Consider the following 24784-nt stretch of genomic DNA (forward strand, 5'->3'; position numbering starts at 1 on the left):
CCGTGCCAGGGCCGATGGAATTTCGGTGATGTGCCTACTGGCAGCATCGGACAATGTAACCAGGCCTTGTCCCCCACCAGGCATGGCTCACGTGGAGGCTGTGTACCGTGCAGGCGCTCATTAGCCGCCTGCCTTCGTTCCGTATTCCCCAGCGAGGCCTCCCTGGCCTCTTTCAACCAATCCAATGCCTCACGCATGGGGACAGGCACTGCTGGCGACTTCCCTTTAAATTTCACCCCCAGCCTGACCAAGGCTGGGGCTTCTGGTTCACGACCAAACATCAAATAGACGGGTGAATACCCTGTCGAAGCGTGTGGGGCTAATCAATAAGCGGCCAAGGCTGCCGGGATATGTAGATCCCAGTCTGTCTGAGTTGAATTAACCTGTTGGCACAACAGACGTTAATTTTCAATTTAAAGCTTTTCGTGACTGCAGGGATTCATCTAAGTCCCTTCTACGTGACTTTACCGAAAGAACCAAGAAAACAGACGTCAATGTTCGATGAAGACGCTCAACCATCCCGTCGGTTTGCGGGTGGTATGGGGATGTCCGAATTTTCCTTGTACCCAATGCGTCACACACTTCCTTCAATAGGCGGGACGAAAAATTCTTACCCTGGTCCGTAAGCAGGTGCTCCGGGGCACATTTGTCAAAAACGTAACCCTGCACGAAGGCCTCCATGATCGATCCTGCCGATTGGTCCACTAGCGGCCATGCCATAGGCCACCGAGTAAGGTACTCGACCCCCACAAGCAGGTATTTGTGACCCCTCAGGGTAATGGGGAATGGTCCCAAAATATCAAGGGCTACAATCTCGTTCAATCGCAAAACACGTATCGACTGTCACGAGTGTGCACGCCTTCCACCGTGCGCACTCGTGACAAGCCTTAATATACAAATGAACATCATTCTGTAATTCCGGCCAATAGAAATCGTTACTCAAAGTCAAAGCCGTTTTCTTCTCCCCCAAGTGCATCAAGCGCTCGTGCGTGTCGCGAATAAGTTCCCCTCTCAAACATAGTGGTACTACAATACAAAACTTCTGTAAGACGACATCCCATCTGACCAGGAGGTCGTCAATGAGTCGAAGAAAGGCCCGATCATCCGACGGTTTGGAATGAGAGGCCCGAAGCCTCATTTTGGTAAGCGAAGGATCGTCCGCTTGCAAGCGCGCCCAACAATCCCGTGACAATCCCAGCAACCCAGGCTCCTTAGCCGGTGCATCACCAACCCAGTCTGAATCGGCTGCAGCAGCCATGGCCGGAATGCCCTGCAGCGGCAGCCCACAGCGCAGCGATCCCTCGGAACATCTACACAAGCCCGATGACTGAGGCAATCGGGACAGAGCATCCGCGTTAAAATGACGCGTCCCTTTCCTGTGCTGGACCGTGAATGAGTATCCCTGCAGGACCTCAAGCCACCGGGCCATTTGGCCCGGTGGCTTGATCGATCCGCAAGGAGTACTGTAGTGCCGCGTGGTCGGTGCAGACCAAAAATTGTCGCACGTACAAGTATGGTCGATACAGCTGCACAAAGTGTACAATCGCCAACAATTCCCTGCGTGTTACACAATATCTTTGCTCTGCCGGGGACAGTATATAGCTGCCATACGCGACGACCCTTTCAACTCCGTCAATCGTTTGCAACAATACAGCGCCGATGCCCGTATCACTGGCATCGGTGCCCAAAATAAACATTTCTGCAAAATTCGGATATCCGAGCGGCGGTGCGTCCACTAATGCGTCCCGGAGCGTTTCAAATGAACGCTGTTCCTCGTCACCCCACAGAAACTTCTTACCCTTAGCAGTCAGCGTGTGCAGTGGCCTCGCAATTGTGGAAACGTTTTTAACAAATCGACTGTAGTATGACGCAAATCCCACGAAGCTACGTACTTACGACACTGTCTTAGGCACTGGCCATGCACTTACACAACTGGTTTTCTCCGGGTCTGTGGCGACCCCTGCTTCACTGACCACATACCCCAAGTATTTAACAGACGTTCTCAACAAATGGCATTTTTGGGGTTTAAATTTCAAATTGGCATCCCGTACCCTGCCAAACACAGCCCGTAGCCGCTGCAAATGTCCCTCAAAATCCTTACTGAACACAATGACGTCGTCAAGGTATATCAAACAATACTCCCACTGCAATTCAGACAATACAAGTTCCATCAATCTTTGAAAGGTGGATGGCGCGGAGTGCAGCCCCATCAGTAGTACATTAAATTGGAACAACCCTTGCGGCGTGCGGAAGGCCGTCTTCGGTTTAGATTCCTCATCCAAGGGCAATTGCCAAAAGCTAGACAAGAGATCCAAAGTGGAAAAAAACTTCGCACCGGAGAATGCGGGTATGCATCCACCACTGAAACCTTATTCAATTAGCGATAATCCACACAAAATTGTAGAGAACCATCTCGTTTTTTAACCAATACGATTGGAGCTCCCCATGGGCTGGAAGAAGAAGAGACGATATTCTGTTGCAACATCTCATTAACCGTTTTCCGAATGCAATCCTTCTCCAGCGGGCTCACACGGTGAGGATTTAATCGAATTGGGGGCGCATCCCTAGTATCAATGTGATGTCGCAATAAGGTCGTGCGACTGACATCAAACTTCCCTCAGCTAAAAACGTCCCTGAATTCCAAAAGCAACTCCCTTAACCGCGTCTGCTGCTCGGGTGTCAAATCGTCGTTGCATTCATACAAATTGGGAAACCAGCTCGGTTTCTCCTCCTCCCGTGGCAGCGTGTCACCTCCCCCAGCTGCCAAGCACGCATCCCCTTCCGAACCCCGTGCGACCGACACGTGCGCCAACGTGGTCCCCTCTTAAATAACGACCGGCACGTGCCCCTTGTTCACAATCTGAATGAACGGTTCGGCCGTCGCCGGCACCATCGTAAAAGCACCCACCAAAGAGGGCATTCGTGCCACGGCATTTGAGGGCGACAACAGAATGCCTTCCTCCAAGTTACCCACTGACAGCCCTTTTTTCAACCTTAACGGCACAAGCTTCTGCGTCGCAGGCAGAACGCACACTGTGCGGCTAATCACCGCCTGAACCACAGCGTTGACACGAGCAAATTTAGACAAAGTTCCCAAAAAATGTAGGCACTTCCCTGATGGCAATTCCAATCATCCCTTCTCAATCAAAATCTTAACTGGCATCTTTTGCAAAAAAATCCGTGCCCATCAAACAAGGTACAGCCAAAACAGACGAAACCAAAATGTATCCAATCACGCACACCTCCCCGACTTGTATCGTTGCAAGTACTCGACCCAAAATTCCCAAACTGCCCCCATTTGCCGCTATACACGGGCCATCCACTGGTTCCAAAACATGGGGCGAGGTTGGTAATAATCGGAAAGTTTGCAAGAAAATAAGGGTCGCCGAAGCCTCCGTATTGACAATGACTCGAACCTGAACCCCTTGAACAAGCGCCATCACATCCAACGAACCCGGCACAGCTCCCAAAACACGATGAGCCAACGCACCCCTATACAGCATTTCCCTGTGCATCATACAAAGGGGGATCAACAGTGTGTGGTGTCGCGGATGGGTCAGGTGTAGGATACGGCCGTGTATTGCATGTGTCGCGACTCGCCTGATAATCCTGCGCTGGGTAGAATCCGCAGTTGTAGCCTCCTGATGATCGCGGGAAGATGCCTCTCCGTCTCCAGCAGTCTCGTGCGAAGTGTCCTCGACGCCCGCACTCGTAACGCGTCAGCGGACCGCCATGTCCGCCCGTCCCCGAGCGGCGAGGTGGGCCCAACAGCGGTCGTGCGGCCGCTGCCATCAGCGACGTTAGCTCCCACTCCGGTAGGCCCCCATCCGCACCGACGCCCACCACCAGGGGCTGTGGTGGCACCGCCGATGGCTCGTCGCGAAGATCCAGGTTGGCCTGGATGTTCCTGGTCATCGTCGCTGTCGCTGGGAAGTGAGAGGACGACTCATAGCTCCTTTGCCATCTGCAACAGCTTCTCCTGGGCCAAGGAATAAAGGGCAGCCTCATCCATTGCCGGGTAAGACGCTTGGCTGAGGGTCAATAGCGCACTGCGATACGCGAGGGGAGATTCCCCCCCCCCCCCCCCCCCGCCCGTTGTCTCAACTGAAACTTGCACTTGGCGACTGATCGAGGTTCATAAATGTCTTGCATCACCACGAATATCCCTGACAATGACAAGCGAACCCCAAGAGGGAGGCCGTAGAATGTCGCCAGCGCGTCATCGTCCAAGGCCGTTGGCAGGGCTCATAGGGCTTCAGCTTCCGTACACTTGAGCGACTCATACGCTGCTGCCCGAAACCGTCATGTAAACGCCGTCCAGTCGCCGACTGTAACCTCGAAGCATTCCACATGCAGTCGGTGTGGCGTGCTCGAAGGCAGTGATTCCGGCTCCTCCACGGCATCCAGCTGTGCACCTGGCACATTAGGAGATCCAGCCGCACCGCCGGCCCCCGCAGATGTAACGAGGTCGTGCGGCCGTTGATCCGAACCCGTCGGCGCCTCCCGTATTGTCTGCATAAATTGTTCAAATTCTTGCGTGAGTGCCGCCATCCTGACCTCCCACGCCGCCATCGTAGCTCTCCATACGTGAGGCGGGCTCGGCTCCTCCTCGTCGTTCGGGTCGGCCTCGTCATGCGGCGGCGCCCCACCGGTTGCGTCCCCCGGGGAAGCGGCAGCCTCCACGCCCGATGGAGGTATCACATCCGCATCGCTGTTGTCGGCCGACGAGGCCGCCGGCAAGTTCTTCTTCTTAGTAACTTTCTTTGACATATCGGCATAGTTCTCTTAATCACTTCTGACACCAGTTGTAGGACCCGTACTCATACGACAGCTTCTTGCCTTTCTTGTCTCTTTTATTCACGCATTTAGTTCACACCTCCTCCTCGTCATCACTCCATGTCTCTCTGTTCGCTCGCTCTGCTCCGCAGCTTCGCTCGCTCTCTCTCCCTCTCCCCCAAGGTCCGTTACTCCGCTGCTACCCTACTCTGTACTCGCTCCGTCCACTGCTATCCTATCTGTATTCTCTCTATCCACTGCTACTGTACGCTGTATTCTCTCTATCCACTGCTACCCTATCTGTATTCTCTCTATCCACTGCTAACCTATCCGTATTCTCTCTATCCACTGCTACCCTATCTGTATTCTCTCTGTCCACTCTTATCGTATCTATTCCTGCTCCCTGCTGCTCCATCTCTGTCCCGGGCACCATCACTTCAACTCCAACCCCAACCAAGACTCCCAGGCTGTGCCTTTTATCCCCACACCAATCAGTCCCAATCAATTATCTCATCCCCCCTCTTGACCAATCACCGGCCTGCGTCCTCAGTTACCCCTAACACCTGTAGCGTCTCTCAACGATCCCCCCCTTAATGGCACGACAACAACAACTGTATCCTCAGTTGCCCCCACTGTACGCTGCTCGCTTGCCTAGCAACAGAACACGTGGCGCGTGATATTTCAAGTCCTACACAGGTAACGAGCTGAGATTAGGAGCACACTCTTAAAGGGAGTGCTCCTAATCTCAGCTTGTTACCTGTATTAAAGACACCTGTTCACAGAAGAAATCAATCAATCAGATTCCAAACTCTCCACCATGGCCAAGACCAAAGAGCTCTCCAAGGATATCAAGGACAAGATTGTAGACCTAGACAAGGCTGGAATGGGCTACAAGACCATCGCCAAACAGCTTGGTGAGAAGGTGACAACAGTTGGTGCGACTATTCGCAAATGGAAGAAACACAAAAGAACTGTCAATCTCCCTCGGTCCTGGGGCTCCATGCAAGATCTCACCTCGTGGAGTTGCAATGATCATGAGAATGGTGAGGAATCAGCCCAGAACTACACGGAAGGATCTTGTCCATTATCTCAAGGCAGCTGGGACCATAGTCACCAAGAAAACAGTTGGTAACACACTACGCCGTGAAGGACTGAAATCCTGCAGCGGCCGCAAGGTCCTACTGCTCAAGAAAGCACATATACATGCCCGTCTGAAGTTTGCCAATGAACATCTGAATGATTCAGAAGACAACTGGGTAAAAGTGTTATGGTCAGATGAGACCAAAATGGAGCTTTTTGGCATCAACTCAACTCGCCGTGTTTGGAGGAGGAGGAATGCTGCCTATGACCCCAAGAACACCATCCCCACCGTCAAACATGGAAGTGGAAACATTATGTTTTGGGGGTGTTTTTCTGCTAGGACAACTTCACCGCATCAAAGGGACGATGGACGGGGCCATGTACCGTCAAATATTGGGTGAGAACCTCCTTCCCTCAGCCAGGGCATTGGAAATGGATTGTGGATGGGTATTCCAGCATGACAATGACCCAAAACACACAGCCAAGGCAACAAAGGAGTGGCTCAAGAAGAAGCACATTAAGGTCCTGGAGTGGCCTAGCCAGTCTCCATACCTTAATCCCATAGAAAATATGTGGAGGGAGCTGAAGGTTCGAGTTGCCAAACATCAGCCTCGAAACTTTAATGACTTGGAGAAGATCTGCAAAGAGGTGTGGGACAAAATCTCTCCTGAGATGTGTGCAAACCTGGTGGCCATCTACAAGAAACGTCTGACCTCTGTGATTGCCAACAAGGGTTTTGCGACCAAGTACTAAGTCATGTTTTGCAGAGGGGTCAAATACGTATTTCCCTCATTAAAGTGCAAATCAATTTATAAAACCATTCACATGCGTTTTTATGGATTTTGTTGTTGTTATTCTGTCTCTCATTGTTCAAATAAATCTACCATTAAAATTAGAGACTGATCATTTATTTGACAGTGGGCAAACGTACAAAATCAGCAGGGGATCAAATACTTTTTCCCTCACTGTATGCATTGAACATCGCATGGTATCGCTCTAAATTCACTGTCAGTGAGAAGCTACTTTCCATGGCGGAGAGCGAGGCCACTGCGTGCCACATACATTGTTATACAACACACCTTACCGGCTCAGTGTATCTCTACACGGCCATACGGCACGGGGAGTCCTCGCTCTCTTGAGCTGCATGGCTGAGTGATATGATACAGAATGCGGAGTGATACAGAACACGGAGTGATACAGTACGCGGCGGCATACCCTCATCTCAGTTCATTGTGGGCTGTTTTTGTTTTGATTTGTTGAGGTCATTTATCACCGCTTCCCTCAACATCAAGAAGTTATCTTAACTGCTTCAAGTGCCATGATGTGTGGGAAGGTGATCACATTGGAAACCAAATTAGAATCATTACGCCGTTTTGCAGCAGGAAATATGAAGCACCTGTTATAATAAGTGTGATTTGAAGATCAAAATCAGTGCCAAATTCCTCTCAGTTTACTGGTGATCCAGCAAAGGCACGACGTTTGTTTGAGGACTTAAAGAGTGAGGGTGGTGAATCAGGGTGCCAATCCAGCAATCAAAGCTGCCGTACCTTCAACAAGGTGTGGACATTTAATGTACGTAAGTTTAAATTCTTTCGCACCATACGTAGCCAACCGTGATCATCGGAGGTGCAGGGAAAGGACAACAAAACTAAACACAAAAAGCAGTTCTAAAAAAATGAGTTTTCAATCTTGATTTGAAAGTGCACAGTTCCAGTGGCTTCCTAATATTTGCCACAGACGCATATTTGAAAGCGCCGCGCGATGCGGTGACTATCTTTGTTCGATGGTTAGCCAAAAACTGCTGTGAGGATGACCGGAGTTTGTGTGATGATTTATGCTCCTTGACAAGATTAGCAAGGTATTGTGGTTCATGTGTAGTGAGTCCAAATGAGTCGCAGATGTTGTCTTGGGAGCAACACTATTTATTACATCAACTCAACACAACATATCGTGACCTACACTCGGGTGTTGAATGCCCGTCTAACCACGCTACGGCAGAACTAGACGCGGTCCCGCTATCCTGGTACGGACCACGAGCTGGGTCCCGGACTGCATGGCTCGAGGCTTCTTCAACCCGATGTGGATCTTCACTCACCAACAGTCAAGAACCCCAAGCCCCACACGGGGCCCCCATTATATCAGCCTGAGCTGGGGCTGGCTCCGCCTCTCGCCCCGCCCACCTCGATCTCTCCAGCTCTTTCCCCAAGGCTCCCGAGGGCTCCTCTATACCACGTGACCCCCAGCGGCCCCTGTCCACCGGTGGCCCCCTACCAATATCATCCGGTCACGTGTCAGCAGGTTACCCAGAGTATCATGCCCCAATGTAACCCTGGCTGGCAGACACTCTCTTGCTCCCTCACCGGGAGCCCGCACCGCATACTGCACCTGGTGCCCTCGCGATAACCAGCGCTCACCCAAGCCCCGCTAGGGTTAGTACTGTGCCCAGTAACCGGCTATACATAATGGCAACATACACGCAGGCCTGGCACCACATAGTGACATACCCAGTCACTACACATGTACGGCAAGCACTTTGTGTGTGCCACTTTGTGCTTGTCACATTGGGGTTGAAATCACATTGTTTAAGGTTAAGTGTGTGGGTCCAAAAGGGTTTGTGTGACTTCAAGCGATGACAAGGGACGTTATTGAGTTTCTGATGAATGGGGAGGCAAATGTTTTCCTCAAATCGCAGGACTTCCTGGAGAGTTGCAGCTTTGTGGTGGATGGGTGGGGGAAAGATGTGTGACAGCACGGGCAACGAGGGTGTTGGGGTCGACTTGAGGGCTCCAGCGATACACCACATTGCAGTGTTCAATTAGACAAATTGAGTGTGACTACTTCTAGTCTATACTGGTGCACAGTATTCATATTAGTGCTGAGAGATCGAGGCTGAGTAATGCTGCGGTGCACCAGTCATCCATGATCTTGTAGAGGTCATCAGTGATCTTTAGTAGGGTAGTCTCAGTGCTGTGGAACTTCCGATATGCCACCTGCAACGGGTTGAATCTGTCCATTGTACAGCGACGTGGGGAAGTAACCACTTCAGACAAAAGGTGTTTTATGACCTTTGAAATCGGACTCAGGTTTGAGATCGGGTGATAGTTTGCAGTTGGACAGTCAGCGGCACAAGCACGGCCAAGCATGATTTTAGAATCGACATGTGGATGCAGGCAAGCGTGGGTGTCTCATTTGGCAGCCGTGTGATGAACATCGACACCTATGCCACCGATGTTTGCCAAGGTCTCAAGTTTAATATTGGTTCCAGGCTGATCTGGGAGAATGTGTTGCCTTCAAGTTAGAAACTGCTGTCTTGGTCGTCACTATTTTATTAGTGTAGAATGTCCCAAGTACTGTGGACAGACTGGATTGACTGGTTTATCGGTGGTTGGAGTGCATCAGACCCTTCACGATGCGCCACAGAGCATGGGAGTCGCGAGCTAACTCATTGACATGCAGAGCATAGAATGATCTGCTCGACTCAATAATGAGTCGGTTGGGATATCTGCAGGTTGCTCTGTAAGTGAGTCGAACAATCTCAAGACCAGTTTTTTTCCAAAAAAACTTTGGCCTCCATGTCTGCTTTGCAGCGATCGCCTTCAGTGACAGACCGTTACCGTGTTATTCCCGTTCTATTTGTGCTTGTTCAGATGGGGACGTTTTCATCAAAAACAGCAATAATGTAATTTTCTAATTGAGCTGCAAATGGATCGACCGTCGATGCAGGTTTATACATGCTCATGATGATGATGACCAGATCTTCTGACAGAAAGCATCGTGGTCCAATCGTTTCCAGTCTTTGTCACGGGTGGGTAAAAAATCGGTAACAGCACTTTGCACATTACGAGACTGTGATCTTAAATATCCACTGTTTAACACGTAGGCTTGAAATACCCACGTTTTTTATGTCAGTTACAGATATGGTATCAGCGGGTGTGAAGATGTGATATTTCCCAAGTATATTTCCCAAGTTACATGTTCTGCCGCTGACGTGCTGGGTTAAACTGACTGTCGATAATCTCGTGAAAGATCACTGTTGATTTTATCACAAGAACCAGATGGTCCAGGACAGTTCAGGTCACCACAGCTGATGTAGCAAGAGTCAAGTAACCAGGTCTAGCAGACCGGAAAGCGCGGAAAAGAATTCTGACAGCGGTGAAGACGGCGGTCGATCAATGGATGACAGCAGTCGTAAGCCCCCACATGCTATTAGTTATTTTCACAAACAGGAGCTCAAATAGCGTGATTGTTAATGAGTCACTAAGAACTTTCACGCAAATGTCTTCAGGGTGAATTAGTGCAATTCCACCAGCATGTGGGCTGCTGGTGCCAGGCTTCTCACTACGATGGTGATGTATGATAGCGTAACTGTTAGGTCATCGCTTAATAACGTCCGGTGAGTCGTCAGATACCCAGGTTATGGTAACGGCCAGTAGGTCGAGTCCATAATCATTGATCAGATCGTGGATCAGTGCCGTCTTCTTGACTATAAAGTGTGCGTTGACCAATCCAAAGTTGAGAAGCCCTGCTCCTTCATCAGTATGGTGATGAAGGCGCTCTACTGTGATCGTGTGGATGTAGGGCAGAAGAAGAACTGACCAGATCTGCAACACAAGTGACGAGCATGCTCAGGTCGGGGTCAATATTTCCACAGCAGATCGTAGCACAGTGGGTGTAGACCTCAAGTAGTTTAAACCAGAAAGTCGACCAATCAGCACTCCCGGCTGCACGTTGGATGCTGGGCCGAGTCTGCTCGTGAGTCGGCAACGTTGGGTGAGATAGAATTGGTTTGTCGATCCAAGCCAAGAAAAGTTCCCGGTGTGGCCCGTCCATCACTCTCCAGGAAAGAGGTGAGGCATTGCTTGACTACACCGCTCGGCTCGCTCAGCCAGAGTCCAGCGAGAGCAGAGCCAGGCCGCAAGCAGCCTGGCAGCAGAAGCAGAAGTCGCAGCGTCGCCATCAAAATGTGTTGTTTCTGCTGTTGCTAATGTTGTTATTGTTGTTGCTGTTGTTCGTATTGTTGTTGCTGCTGTTGTTGCGGTTGCTGCTGTTGTGGCTGCTAGTTGCGTTGCTGTTATTTCAGTTGTTGCTCTTGGTAATGCTGTTGTTGCTGTTGATGCTGCTGTTGTTGCTGCTGTGTGTGATAGGAATGCCCTTTGATGGGAATATTGTGTGTTAGCGGAATGCTGTGTGTGATTGGAATGAGTAAGGATGATGCAAGCAGGGAGGGCAGTGCTCAAGTGTGCAGGAAAGCAACTCATACTTTGCAATGAAAACCTAGAAATGAAGATGAAAGCTGTGCAACAGTAATTGGAAGTGTCCCTGTGGCACAAACACGTCACTCCACCTCTAGCAAGCTCCACAACCATCACTGGTGAGTGTTAACCTCACCTAACATTTTCTCTGCTTATAGCTACAGTTAATCGCCTGTGCTATTATTAGTTTTTTTTTCTTGTTAAATACTGTATGTACTTTCAAAAAAGTTAATTATATTCTTAAGTATGATCGTAAAATTCCCAGGGACATAACCTTCCATATTTACATTGTTTCTTATTGGAAAATGTGTTTTGTTAAGGGGCCGTCCATAAATGACGTCACACAATTTTGAACGATTCCTCCCCCCTCCCCCTAGTCACACGGCGTCACAAAGAGTCAGACCCCCCCCCTCAAATATGACGTCACAAAGCTCTGCCCCCCCCCCAAATAAAACATGCTTCAAATCGCTTTAAACTATTGTCATTGTAGTGCGTATTTAATGTGGCGCTGCACTCTGATGTTGTAGGAGAAACATTTATTAAAAAGTCAATTTAATTAAGTAGAACATGTTGTCTATATTTCTTTAAAGTTGCGGATTTTGATTTGACGTCATATTTCTCAACCCCCCCTCGTCACACATCGTCCCCAAATGTCTGACCCACCACCCCCCCCCCCCCCCCAGGTACGTGACGCCATTTATAAATGGCCCCTAACGTCGTTTCAATTAATGTCGAGTTTCCAGGAACGCAACCCCGTCGTTAAGCGAGGAGTGACTTCTTATTGCATGGAGGAAACCAGAGAAACCGGAGGAAACATGGAAAACGGGGGTCGGAGGGGGCAGGGGAGGAACATGCAGCAAACTCCACACAGGAAGGTTCCCGACTCGGGAATCGAACCCAGGCACCAGTCGCTGCGTGGCACGAGGGTGACCCACCCCCACTTACCTTTGAGGCTTTCGCCGATGAAGCTCTTGTGCACGTGCATGGACGCGGTGTCGTCGAGCCCGACGTGCGCCTTCACAAGCCAACCCGCCTCCACGACGAGCACCTCGGGGTCGTCGTACTCCGCGCGCACCCAGTTGAGCACCTCCCTGAGCCCCAGCGACAGCCGCTGGCCGAACCGCGCCTTCGCCTCGACGCCCACGAAGTTATCCGGCCCGAAGGAGAGCGCGAAGAGGTCGGCCGTGCCACGCACGGCGCGCCGCTCGCTCTCGCCAAACTCAGGGCAGCGTGTGCCATAGGCGCTCCCGGAGCGAGCGCGGGTAGCGCCCGTCGCCGAATATGGGGGACGCGAACCAGCCCAGGGAAGCCTCGACGGAGCGTTGGCAGGCATCCGTTTCGGCCGCGGAGGGCGGTCTGCCAGCCCCCTGTGGCTGGACCCAGTGCGAGCCGAGCGCGATGGTCACCCGGCCGCGCTGCCGGTGGCGGAACCGCGCGTGGTACACGTGCCACGCGCGGGCGTGCGCCTGTTGACACGTGTGTGTGTGTGCACGTGTGTACGTGTGTATGTGTATGGGTGCGTGCATAACAAAGAGAAGTGAGCGGTAGTGCAGTGGTTAGTGCACTGCGCCACGAAGCCGGCTCCCCGAGTTCAATTCCTGCTCGTGACCATAAAGAATAGTGACCAACGTTTTAACCAGTCCTGAGCCTCCCCGAAGTCGACCCAGCCTGAAATGAGTAGCCTGGCGCAGTGTGTAGGCTCGGCAGACAAAGGCGGTCAGGCGTGGTGCTGGCCACCCACCCACGAGTGTGCCGTGCCTGCCCTCATAGCTACTTGCTCCGAGCACTTGCTCCAACAATCTGTTAAGGGGCCGTCCATAAATGACGTCACGCGATTTTGGACGATTTTTACCCCCCCCCCCCCCTTTGTCACACGGCGTCACAAAAAGTCAGACCCCCCATCAAATATGACGTCACAAAGCTCTGCCCCCCCCAAAATAAAACATGCTTCAAATCGCTTTAAACTATTGTCATTGTAGTGCGTATTTAATGTGGCGCTGCACTCTGATGTTGTAGGAGAAAACATTTATTAAAAAGTAAATTTAATTAAGTAGAACGTGTTTTCTATATTTATTTAAAGTTGAGCATTTTGATGTGACGTCACATTTCTCACTCTCCGCCATCTTCCGCACACATCGTCACAATGTCTGCCCCCCCCAGGTGCGTGACGTCAGTTATGGGATCTTTGTATTTGCATTACCATGTCAAACAAAGAACAAGGCGGGGAAAAAAATCACTAGGTATAGATGCTCAAAGTGTGTGGCAATAATGCTGCCCTAAAGCAGAATACAGTAACATATACAACATATATCACAGCGTCACTGTCAGGCATTGGCCTAGCGCTAATAGGGTTTTTAATACGACACGTTTCAGGCAGTGGCCCAGGCAACGGCCATGAGCGTGGATATTGACCAAGACAGTTTTGTACAAGATAAAAAAGCTGCATTGTGTTCAAAGAAGCGTTGCGTGTTGGCGCTCTGTCGAGAGCGACGGAGCGAGGAACCCGTGGGGTTAGAGGTCGACGTACAAGTACGTCGACCTCGACTCAACGCGTTTGACTTACGAAGACGTCGATAGGCTCCGTCGGTGGTGAAGGGAACGGCCCTGGTGCCATCGTCTTGACTTGCCCCTGGGGCTGGACTCCTTACGCCGTACTTAAACTAAACCGGGACACCCTGTTCACTTATTTTGCCTTCCATCTTTGCTGTCCTCTGCGATTCGTTCTTCCTCCTCTGTGCATGGACGGAGTTCGCGGGGGGACATCTTTGTTAATTTATTTTCAAGTAGCTTACAATTAAGATTGTACATTAATTAATTATATGCACGCGCGATTGTGAGGGACAAAATCAATCCATCGATCAAACTTTATTTCTATATAACACTATTCGTGCAAAAATAATGCAATGCATAGTGCTTTAAGTGCATGAACAATAAAAGTGAAATTGTGGGCAAAACCAAATCACGTTGGAACAAATTTCTAACCAATACATAATATAAATAACACATTAATAACACATTAATACAAATTTATAAATAAAAATGACACATTAAAAGTGAACCCCTGCCCCCCCTCCCCTCCAAATACAGAAGTCAAAACTCCACCGATGCCTCTTAAGTCTCACGCTATATCCTTCACCTCGCCATGGGAGCGCCGCGATTTAATTCGCGAATATCGACCATTCGTCGTCCGCGGGGCCCTGCGGTGTTCTCTTGGCGATAATAAATATTTGCAGGTTTGTCGCTGAAAGGACATTTCGGTTTGACCTCGGCACTAGGCTCATAAAAGCGTTAATGGCTGGCAGCACTCTAGACCCAAACCGGCCGGTACAGGCCTTGGGAGCGTTCGTGTGCTGGGAAAAAACGTTTGAAACGATCCGCCGCAAAGAGCCGCTTTGTATGGGGATCAGACGTCCGTAAAGAATGCGCATAAAACCCGCGCCGCGCCCACTGAACCTCGACGTTACAATTATTTTTATTTTAAATACCGCGTGATGCTTGTGACAAATTTGCAGGAGGATTTATTTTGGGGGGGGGGGAATGGGAATCTCAGGGGGCTGGGGTTCACGGTGCAGCGTGTTCACCAACCTCGAGATACAAATTATGAAATACTGTACATAGTTAGATGAGAGCAGGTTGGGGTGTTAAATAAAACAACTAAATAGTAACTCAACAATGACAAGCATCCATCGCTACAATGTGCCCATAAATATTAAGTTGCCAACGAGTGCACATTGCGTGCTATGCCACGGATCAGAGTAGGGTGTTCGTCACTGCGTCTTTGGCACAATTCTGTTCTTGCGCATGATGACAGTAGCAATGTGTTCTGGAGCTAGATGTCAATGTTAAGGTCTGCTGCTCACGACATGAGGGCTTCAGCAGAGAGAGTTCGTGTAGTTTTACTGGTAGGAACCTCTTGGTTACACCAGCCCACAGGGGATTATTGTGTCCGTCCGTCGTGCAGTGAGGGGCTGGGTGGGGAGGGAGGGGCTGGGTGGGGAGGGGAGGGTGGGGAGGGACTGGGTGGGGAGGGTGGGGAGGGGAGGGTGGGGAGGAGCTGGGTGGGGAGGGGCTGGATGGGGAGGGTGGGGAGGGGCTGGGTGGGGAGGGTGGGGAGGGGCTGGGTGGGGAGGGTGGAGAGGGGCTGGGTGAGGAGGGTGGGGCTGGGTGGGGGGTGGAAGGGGTGGGGCTGGGTGGGGAGGGGCTGGTCACCCTTATGAAACTCAACGTTTAACCTACTCACGCCGGCTTGTGCCCGCCCTCACAGTCGGCCATATTTGCGGAATACACCACGCTGCTGTTGACCCTGGCCATTGACCGAGCAACCCAACGTTCCTACCAGCTCCCTCCGCAGGAATGTGTTAAGGTCTGCTGCTCACAACAAGAGGGCTTCAGCAGAGAGAGAGAGTTCGTGTAGTTTTACTGTTCCTCCTCCATTGAAGTAGCACAGACTCCAGTGGTTCACTACGTGGTCCATAGTTTGGGTTGCATGGCCACCATGTGACTTGTTTTCAATGTGTCTCTATGTACTTCTATGTGTAATTCTGTGAGTGTCAATGTGTATCTATGTACCTCTATGTGTAATGCTGTGAGTGTCAATGTGTCTCTATGTACCTCTATGTGTAATGCTGTGAGTGTCAATGTGTCTCTGTGTTTCTCTATGTGTAATGCTGTGAGTGTCAATGTGTCTCTATGTACCTCTATGTGTAATGCTGTGAGTGTCAATGTGTCTCTGTGTACCTCTATGTTTAATGCTGTGAGTGTCAATGTGTCTCTGTGTTTCTCTATGTGTAATGCTGTGAGTGTCAATGTGTCTCTATGTACCTCTATGTGTAATTCTGTGAGTGTCAATGTGTCTCTGTGTTTCTCTATGGGTTCACTGTATGGTCCACAGTTTGGGTTACATGGCCACCATCGCACTAATGTTACTTTTCTTTAATGTATGCAGGAGGCATGTGCATCGGTTTGGCACAATACGTCAATTGAACGTCCGCAGTGCCTAAATACCACAATCATCTTGAGATCGGTGATGTTTACACTATGAGATCTCCTTTATCAGTGGCAAAATATAGTAATAGGTTTGTATCCTTTTAACTGGTACAAAATCTGACACCTTTATACAAGGCATCATGTTTGCAATAACCTCAACACAAGAAGTCAAAATGCAAACAAAAAGAAACAACTCTGATGATGATAATGACAGTGCATATCATTATCATCATCAGAGTTGTTTCTTTTTGTTTGCATTTTGACTTCTTGTGTTGAGGTTATTGCAAACATGATGCCTTGTATAAAGGTGTCAGATTTTGTACCAGTTGAAAGGGTAAACACCTATTACTATCGGTGATGTTAACGGGGGGATTACTGTAAATGTTTTGAAACCTGCGGCATCATGGTTTAAATAGTCGATCATTGACTCATAGTCCAAATTCAGTACAAGTTTTCCTTGCGGTGGTGAGATGTTAACGACCTCGCCTGGTATGCAAGGAGGTGAGTTCGATCCCGACCCTGACACGTGTATATCTGTCATTTGCGTGGTCGCTTGGATTTTCTCCGGATCCTTTTGGTTGTTCCCCCACACTTAGAATCAACGTATGTTTAGAATATTTAGCTGCTATAAATGTCCACATGTTAAGCCACTTTGTTGGGCTATCATTTGTGGCTTCTGGAAAAGAGCTGCATAGCTCAGTGAGCCTTAGCTGGAACAATAAAAGTAGTTAATTTTATATTTTTTGCTTCATGTATGGTTGGTTTGTGCGATTTTGCGCTCTATATAGGGCTAACCTGTCTTCCAAAATGTAGCTAAAAGCGGGTTGAATTCACTCCACACGCGGCTATGCGGCCAGACGTGGGACAGCATTGTGTGTGTACTATGTGTGTTTACCGTGTGTGTACCGTGTGTGTGTACTGTGTGTGTAAAAAGTATGTGTACTGTGTGTGTACGATGTGTGTGTACTGTGTGTGTGTACCATGTGTGTGTATTGTGTGTGTACCGTGTGTGTGTGTACTGTTTGTGTGTACCGTGTGTGTGTGTACTGTGCAGAGGTGGGACAAAGTCATTGTTATGCAAGTCCAAGTCGAGTCTGAAGTCATCAAATTCATGACTCGAGTCTGACTCGAGTCCAAGTCACATGACTCGAGTCCACACCTCAGAGGTGGGACAAAGTCATTGTTATGCAAGTCCAAGTCGAGTCTGAAGTCATCAAATTCATGACTCGAGTCTGACTCGAGTCCAAGTCACATGACTCGAGTCCACACCTCTGGTACTGTGTGTGTGTAACGTGTGTGTGTGTACTGTGTGTGTACCGTGTCTGTACCGTGTGTGTGTGTACTGTTTGTATGTACCGTGTGTGTACTGTTTGTATGTACCGTGTGTTGGTACTGTGTGTGTGTGTACTGTGTCTGTACTGTGTGTACTCTGTGTACTGTGTGCACTCTGTGTGTACTGTGTGTGTACCGTGTGTGTGTACTTTTTGTGTACCGTGTGTGTGTGTACTGTGTGTGTACTGTGTGTACTGTGCGTGTACTGTGTGTGTACTGTATGCGCTACTTGGTAGGCAGCTGTCTCCTCGTGCGACTTCGCTTTGTGCGCCCTCTTCTTGGAACGATCCTACCACTACAACCCCATAGAGCGAGGGGGGAACGCTGTCTTGTAAATATTGCCTGCAATAAACTACATTGTAACCAATATAGTATTCCTGGTTATGTTTGAGCAAGTTTGATGGTCTGCGTTAAGTTATGAAAGAATAAAATAAATCATGTAAATGTATAAAAAGATGCAGGCGCAGCCCTGCAATCGCTCGCTCACGCCACTGCTGGAGGAAGCGACCTGCACGAGAGGAAGCTCGAGGCAGCCCCTTTAAGATGGTATTTGGCCTACTCTTCCACGTTGGCCAGACGTCTTGAAAGATGTGGGCGTTCAATCAATCAAGTCTTTATTTCTATAGCAATATTCCGTGCAAAGGATGCCACCACCTGCCCCACCTGCCGATGGACTGCTGTTAAATCCATTTACATAGCTGGGTGGACCCAGTGCCAGATGATCCTAGTAGCAAAAGTAGCTCCTACATATGCTACGGGCTCCGCACTTTCAAGGGCCCCGCGCTAAATGCTTTCACGCTATCAATTCGGGTTCAGTGATTCTGCACTTGCTCTATTGCTATAGTACTATACCACCTTCAACGTTTACGAACGACTGGGTGTTTGTTGAAGGTTAGCGATTTTTTGTATTATTTGGCTGTATAGCAAGTAAAAAAAATACAATTACTATGCAAGAAAAACATTTGTGTTAAAAAAAGAATTATATAGGGCCCCCTTCATAACATATGCTATGCAGGCCCTACACTAGCTTAATCCGGCACTGAGTGGACCAGAGGTGGTAGGGGTGGAGGGGAGAGGGGTGAGTTTAGAAACTTGCACCGTCCTTTTTCAACACGCCGCACCGGTGAGATCGAATGGAACCGTCCGACCACGACGCAAGGGCAGCGTAACGTCACGACGGTGGAACTCACACCAAAAAAATGCTTCTGCTTCGCCGATCTGACAAAGAAAACCGAAGGTGCAGAACAAGGTGATCAATCATATGGGTCTCCACGCAGGCGCCGCTCAGTTGTACGGCCGTGTGGCTAAATTGTCAGCATCAGGGCACCGGAGCAGTGGCAGGATTCTAGCGAGGGCTCTCAGCCGAAAGTCTCCAGGCGCACAACCACGGGCGTTCGCGTATTTCTCGGCTGGCAGGAGAATGTAAAGCGATTAAACAAACAAACAAAAAAGTCAGTCATTTCGAGAGCCTCCTTTGGTCGACTGTTCAACCGAACATGGCAATAGTAGCAGTGGGAAACATAATCTTTGTTACACGTTGGTGGTCTTCGAAGCGTGGTGGTGGGAGTGGTTTTGCGCTGCGCTATGAACCCCAACAACCCGAGTTGAATTCCTGGCCATGGCGTGACATCTGAACCTGTCCTGGGTTACCCCTCCCTCACTAACCCGCATTGACCAGTGTGTGGAAGTATGGTAAAGCACTCCCCTCCCCCCATGATCGACACGGCATGGGTGGGAAGGGGGCTCCATCCAGCAGTGGATTGACAAAGGGGCTGTACTTATAAAGGGGCTTTAAAAAAGTAATACATTTTAAAGAGTGGTGCATGCTTTGGAACAAGTTTAATTTGCGCTCTTTTGGCAGCTCCAGCAGACGACTGTAACTAAATAACTAACTTCATCGGTAGGGTAATTCATCAGGATTGCGGGGTCTTCAAGATCACATTTATCCAAAGAGGATTGATACCAGTGGCATTGATTTAACAAGTCACGCGCCGCGAGCTGGGACACGTGGTCGATCAGTGGATGGAGACCGTAATCGACTTAACAATGCGTCGCCCCCACAGCCTCTCTCCCGAAGGCGGGAAACCCCCGACAAGCCACGCCCAGCGTGACGCATTCCGCGATGATGCCGTCACCAAACCCCGCCCGTCACCTCCCGCCCAGCGGCACACGTGGAAACAGAGGTAAGACCCCCCCCCCTCCCCCAACTAATTTGTATGTATGTCGAACCTATTTCGCGCCGTACGTAGCCAAACGTGATAGTCAGAGGTGCGGGGGAAGGACAACAAACTAAACACAAAACGCAGTTCTAAATAAGATTATTCGAGTGATCAAACTGACAACATAATCCGAAGAGTAAGCGGTTACTCAACCCATCGGAATGGCTTTCGCACTGTACATAGCCATCCGCGCTAATCGGAGGTTAGCACGGTTGTTGATGCATGCACTGCCTTTGCAAGTGGCTTGTCATTGAAGGAGCTTGTGTGCTCAGTGTTGTAAACATTACATTTTGTGAATACAATTTAAATTGCTGCACTGCGTCACACTTACAAACTGTGGACTTCCACGGGGATGATTTGCTTACAGTTGCTTATTTTCAATATATTATGACCAAGCCAGGTCACACCGCAGGCTTCACACGTGCAAAGACGCCAAGAAAACTTAACGCACGATAAGACAAAGCCACCCCATGCTAATAGACAACACGGACGTCCAGAACGAACACCTCATTCGAGACCCAGACATCACACCTGGCTTTGACATTTCTCCTCCAAGACACTGATGTAACCATCAACTCACCAATTCACTCACCCACTCACCACTGGTGTAACCATCAACCGCATCACAACTTCGATAAGCTGATGGGAACATCTCCTTCTTAAATGGAACATTAAAGACACACGCCAAAGTGGTGCCATTTTGGCCATGCAACCCAAACTATGGACCAAATAATTAACCCAATGAGATGTATAAGATATAAATTGAGACACATAAACTCAGAGATACAGTGAGGGAAAAAAGTATTTGATCCCCTGCTGATTTTGTACGTTTGCCCACTGACAAAGAAATGATCAGTCTATAATTTTAATGCTAGGTTTATTTGAACAGTGAGAGACAGAATAACAACAGCAAAATCCAGAAAAACGGCATGTCAAAAATGTTATAAATTGATTTGCATTTTAATGAGGGAAATAAGTATTTGACCCCCTCTCAATCAGAAAGATTTCTGGCTCCCATGTGTCTTTTATACAGGTAACGAGCTGAGATTAGGAGCACACTCTTAAAGGGAGTGAGCCGAATCTCAGCTTGTTACCTGTATAAAAGACACCTGTTGACAGAAGAAATCAATCAGATTCCAAACTCTCAACCATGGCCAAGACCAAAGAGCTCTCCAAGGATGTCTATTGTCATTGTAGTGCGTATTTAATGTGGCGCTGCACTCTGATGTTGTAGGAGAAAACATTTATTAAAAAGTATATTTAGTTAAGTAGAACGTGTTGTCTATATTTATTTAAAGTTGCGCATTTTGATGTGACGTCACATTTCTCAACCCCCCCCCCCCCCTCGTCACACATCGTCACAAATATCTGACCCCCCCCCCCAGGTGCGTGACGTTATTTATGGACGGCCCCATAGACACTCAGAGATACATAGAGACTCAAAGAGATACTAAGAAAAAAACCAAGCCACAGTAGTATAATTATGGCCATGCAAGCCACACTATGGACCATATAGTATACCACTGTCTGCGCTCCTTTAATGGAGGAAAATCAAAAGTACACAAACTCTCTCACCATTCTGGCGAATTGCCCGATGATGCTGGATGCAATTACCAGCGAAACGTCGTACTACTCAAATTGTAAATGTTGTGGTTTCACGCTTCAACACACCGGTGGGCTAAAGCATTGAACTAATTGTCTTTTGTCAACGTGACACTTTTTTACTGATTGGCCGTGTCGGGTGGTGGAGGGTTACGACACATTTATAAATAACGCGATCTAAACCCAAAAACGTTGATTATGAATAATATTGGTCGCGAAAGCCTCACACGTGTTTAACAAACTCTCTCCTGGAGCCCTCTCTTCGTCGCTCGCAGACCGTGATAAGTAACATAATCGTGGTTGCTGGTCAGCAGCTATTTCCCATTGCCGCCCTATACACATAGTGGGGTCCTCTTAACACGGCAAACTACTGTTGAACCAACAATAATGAGTGCTCAACGTTCCAGCACTGGGTGATTACGATGACAGTGGCATTGAGTGGACCCTGAAAAAGTCGACGAATGGGAATTCCAATGAGATATCTACACTTTAGATCATACTGCCGTATAAATGTAACTACCTTGGCCGTTACGAATAACTAATGCACTGTGCTTTGTCAATCCGCTGATGGATTAGGGCCTCCCCATGCCATGTGGCTTGTGAGAATTATTTGACCAAAACTTCACCACGCTGATCAGCGTGGGTTGGTGAACGCGGGGAGCATCGACGTTGCAGCATAGTACAGTACGACAATCGTTTTGCTGCAGTGCCCTCAGTTGCCCACAGCGTAGCCCCGGAGCACTGGGAGAAAACCCCACGCCCTATCCCCGTAAAGACGGAAACAGATGGCGATTAGTCCACACTTCCTCGATCGCCTTCTCCTGGCGGTCCCAGGGTACTGCACCTCCCTCGACGCCCACGGCAAGGGAGTTTCAAAACCCATCCGTGCGATGATCCACCAACCCTCGCTGCCGCCTCCACAACGCTGGACTACAGGCAGCTACGTGCAGCAGCAGCAGCAACGTAGCCACCGCAACCACCCGGCTCGGCACCAGCGCTGCCTGGCGTCTATGCTGTGCACCCCACCCCGACGTTGTCACAGCCAAACCCCCCCGATGTCCTCTTCCCACCACAGGACCGGACTTCACGTTACCTTAATGAGGTTGTGGGCGACGAGGTAGGGGGCTCGGTGTGAGCCCGAGACGCCGGGCGCGTGCAGCCCGCTGCCGTAGCCGTGCATCGCCACCGCGTAGGGGTTGTTCACCGTGATCCACAGCTTGACGCGGTCTCCGAACTCCTCGAAGCAGAAGGCGGCGTAGTCGGCGAAGGCGTCGACGACGCTTTCGTTCTGCCAGCCGCCCGCGTCCTGCAGCGCCTGCGGGAGGTCCCAGTGGAAGAGCGTCACCACGGGTTGGACACCGGCCGCCAGGAGACGCCGGATGAGCCCGTCGTAGAACCGCACGCCTTGCTCGCGGGGCCGCCCCGCCACGCCGCCCGGGAAGATGCGGGTCCAGGCGACGGAGAAGCGGTAGTGGGAGACGCCGAGGAACCTCAGCGCCTCCAGGTCGCCGTCCAGGTGGTGGTAGCTGTCGCTGGTCACGTCGCCCGACGGGCCGTGCCGGGCGTGGGTGAAGGTGTCCCACACGGACGGGCCCTTGCCGTGGGTCCTCCACGCGCCTTCCACCTGGTAGGCCGACGTCCCAGTCGCCCAGATGAAACCGGGAGGGAAGCCCTCGTCGGGCAGCAGAAGCCGCCCGTCTGGATAGGACATGTTGAGGAAGGTGTCCCACACCCTCTTCCCGTCGCCCGCCCGCGCCTCGACGACGTGGGAGACTGAGTGCAGAATCAAAATCCAAAGCAGAGTGGCCATCGCTGGCAAAAAAAATTAAAGGTTCCTGGCGATTTTATGTTTTTTCGTGGACCGGTTCAAAAATTATAGCCGGTGCTCATGCTACTGCTGCCTTTATTCCGACAACTCCGGCCAGTGCTTGCCTGCGTCTGTGGCGCAAGGCATAAACTCCCAGCACTTGGCATTCGCAAACATCAGAGCAGGGGGCCCTGTGACTCAACAGCGTTATATATCAGCCACCCAAGCTGGTTGGAGGACTGTAAATTATTAACCGTTTTAATGCTAATCGTGGGTTGGTATAAACGGTTTTAGTTTGGTTCCCATTAGCGCGTTTTCGAAGGAGTAATTGTTTTTGGGGGAAAAAACTATTTTGGAGTAGCGAGGCTGAGTTAGAGCCACAATTGTTACGAATGTACACGCTCTCTCTTTAAAAAGACATAGCAATTTTAAATTCGATATTGAATACTGTTAATAGGTTAAAGACGCACATTAATATCGCAAGAGCATGAAATATATGCACTTGCCCATAGAAACGTAACGTTTTAAATTAAGTTAAATTATATTACTATGTAATTAAACTGTACCGATTTCATATTGCATTATGCAGCAGTGACAGCAGGTCAAGGGTCAAGTTCAGAGGCAGAGTTAAGACCACACAGCTGTGTACGGTATTACTCATTAGTTATAGAACATTGAGTACTCTTTAGTGGCGATTACAGTGCAGATCTTAAGGTATTACACGTAGCTTAACCCCGAGACATAATCTATGGTGATTCATTGTGTTTGTTGAGTATTTGAGCCAGGCTGGGACAGGACTGCGCAAGGAGGTAACACCGCCAGCATTTTTCACCCAGGAAAACGGACAGCACATAAATAAAATAACTTTCAAATTTTAATAATGGGCAATATTAAGTTAACTGCGCTACATTTGAACTACAGCATTCTGCCGTGGTTTAAGGGGCACCACGGTGGCTAGGAGATGTTAACTTACTCGCCTGGTCTACAGGAGGTCGTGGGTTCGATCCCGACGCTGACGCCTGCTGTTGTATATTTGGAATTTGCGTGTCTCTCTAGTAATGGTAAGCACGTTGGGCAGTCCGAAAGTCGCCGGTTCGATCTTGCTGTGCGGCACATTGAAACAATGCGTCAGGTTGTTGTTTTTTTTTATTCCGTGGCTTCTATCCACCGAGCAGTTATAAATGATCAGTCGATCGGCAGGCCGTGTCTGGTGGAGTAAAGTGTGGGTACTCTCACCTATTCTAATACGTCTGGCCGGCATGGAATATTAAGCCAAATATCCATTTAGAAGGGCTCTCTAAAGCTGCCTCCAGTGGCGTGAGCAAGACGTTTACAGGGCTGCACCTTTAACCTCTTACAACGATCCACGGCAGCGTCGCTGTCAGTGGGCGTTAACGTCAACCTGCTTTAGCCAGGTACCAGTCAACGAAGGTCCAACGTCTCAGTTCAGAGGCCCGACGCCGCAAAAGTTACGTACCAAACGCCAGGGGCCAGTGAGCCACGGCAGTGTGGTCGTGAGCCGTGTGTTGCGGGTTGGTGACATTCCAGAATCGTTGACGTAAAATTTACGGGCGGTGGCCGCGGCTCGGGGTCGAACGGCCCGTGGCTGGAATCCAACCGTCCACTCTCGTGGAGTGACCTCGTTCGGATGCAGCAGGGGAGGTGACCACCTCTCCAGTCGGCGTTCGTCCGACGGCGCGGTGTTTTGCGACGCCGGTGTTGCGTTCCGT

At 49.7% G+C, this 24784-nt stretch overlaps 1 protein-coding gene across 1 annotated transcript in view; it reads right to left on the reverse strand.

Moving 5' to 3' along the window:
* LOC133357785 (klotho-like) overlaps window positions 1-23163 on the reverse strand; it is a 33715-nt gene extending 10552 nt beyond the window's left edge. Inside the window, 3 exon segments of the mRNA XM_061575903.1 lie at window positions 12054-12354; window positions 12356-12574; window positions 22341-23163. Of these exon segments, the coding sequence (XP_061431887.1) occupies window positions 12054-12354; window positions 12356-12574; window positions 22341-23057 (1237 nt within the window). The 5' untranslated portion in view covers window positions 23058-23163.
* Between the last annotated feature and the right edge of the window lie 1621 nt (window positions 23164-24784).

This window comes from Lethenteron reissneri, chromosome 59 (assembly GCF_015708825.2).
Source record: "Lethenteron reissneri isolate LAM-NWPU_2019-01 chromosome 59, ASM1570882v1, whole genome shotgun sequence".
NCBI lineage: Eukaryota > Metazoa > Chordata > Hyperoartia > Petromyzontiformes > Petromyzontidae > Lethenteron > Lethenteron reissneri.